Here is a 1,378-nt window from a genome sequence, read left to right on the forward strand (position 1 = left end):
CTGTGCGTAAGACCCGAGTGCAGCCTTCCGTTTCCAAAGGCCCCTTAGAGCACAGTTGTCGCCAGAACGGCCTTGTGTGCGCTGTGCTGATGGTGCACTGTATCTGTATCAGTTCCTTCACTGGTAAGCAAGTCGCAGTCTCACTTTCAGGCGGCGGCAGACGTGGGTTCCCGAAGACAGAAAAAGGGCGGGGCGATCGGCATTTAAGGCGCCGCCACCTCCCCAGCCAGCGGCTGCACCTCCGCCGCCACCGCCGCCGCCGGACCAGACCCTCTCCGCCCTCCCACCCGCGCCAGCCGCGACCGGGATTCCACCGCGTCATGGGCCAGGTGCGTGCAACCCGACCCCGGGCCGGTCGGTCGAGAGGTGCGGGGATTTGGGGGCCACCAGCACCTTTCGCTCTTTGGCCTCCGCGCCGCTCCTCTCCCCGCCCTGCCCCAATCCCTCAGTCGAAGCTGGAGCCCCCAGCGGACTCCGGGAGGGGCCAGCGTTCGAGGGCAGCCCCTATCCCAAGGGTAGCGCTTGGCTGGGCTTATACGAACGCACCGTAGTGCAGTGCGTAAGGCGCGCCCTGCCTGGGGCGGTACCCCAGCATGCTCCCGCCAACACAAGAAACGGGGAACAGTGGGCGCCCTCCACCCAATAAATGGTGGGACGATGAGCACCTTCTACCCAAGAAATGGGGAACAAGGTCCCAGAAGACCCCATGGCTCCTTAGAGAGGTGTTCTTTCTGGGTGGGAAATCACATCCCACCTTCCCCTCCACCAAGGAGGGGTTACCCCAGCCTGCCCTCCACACAGGAGGAGAGAGAAGAGAGGGCCAGGGAGCTGCTGTTTGAAGGTGCGGGAACCTCCCTACAATCCTGCTCCTTCCTCTCCCCAGGGGAGGGGATGACAGTGGGGATGGTGGTCCCCAACCCCCAGGGGAAGTCAGAAAATCCAATGGGGCTAATACTGCACCTCTGCTTCTCCTTCAGAAAACACCCCGAATTTACTCTGTGGAGCTCAATGGAGCCAAAGACATGAAGCAAACAGACAAGGGGGATGGCAAGGATAAGTACAGGGGCCTGCAGGACAACTGCTTGGAACTCAGAAAGAATCAGCGCCAAGAGCATCTGACAAAAGAAATTGATCTGGTCAGTGGATTGGGCCCTGAAGGCAAATGGGCCCCCTGAGTGCTGCCCTTCCCCCTAAGAAGCTTATCGGGACCTTGTCCCTATACCCTTCCTTTTCCAAAAGAAAAAGCATTCTGAAGGGTTTGAATTTCCTCGTAAGATTTACTTATTTATTTATTTTTATTTTTTATTTTTTTAGTAGAAAGAGAAAGGTAGGATAATATCTGCCCAGGGGCCAAGCCTCTGCAGAGTACCTGCATTCT

General features: G+C 57.9%; 1 protein-coding gene across 5 annotated transcripts in view; it reads left to right on the forward strand.

Moving 5' to 3' along the window:
• Nucleotides 1–216: 216 nt before the first annotated feature.
• The window catches only part of ATP12A (ATPase, H+/K+ transporting, nongastric, alpha polypeptide), a 28,756-nt gene continuing 27,594 nt past the window's right edge, over nt 217–1,378 (forward strand). For all 5 annotated transcript variants that reach the window (XM_015564840.1, XM_006765065.2, XM_015564841.1 and 2 more), the window contains exons 1-2: nt 217–329; nt 978–1,136. In XM_015564840.1, coding sequence (XP_015420326.1) covers nt 321–329; nt 978–1,136 — 168 coding nt within the window. In that variant the 5' untranslated portion in view covers nt 217–320. The remainder of the gene's footprint in view (nt 330–977; nt 1,137–1,378) is intronic.

The sequence above is a fragment of the Myotis davidii genome, unplaced genomic scaffold (genome assembly GCF_000327345.1).
Source record: "Myotis davidii unplaced genomic scaffold, ASM32734v1 scaffold701, whole genome shotgun sequence".
NCBI lineage: Eukaryota > Metazoa > Chordata > Mammalia > Chiroptera > Vespertilionidae > Myotis > Myotis davidii.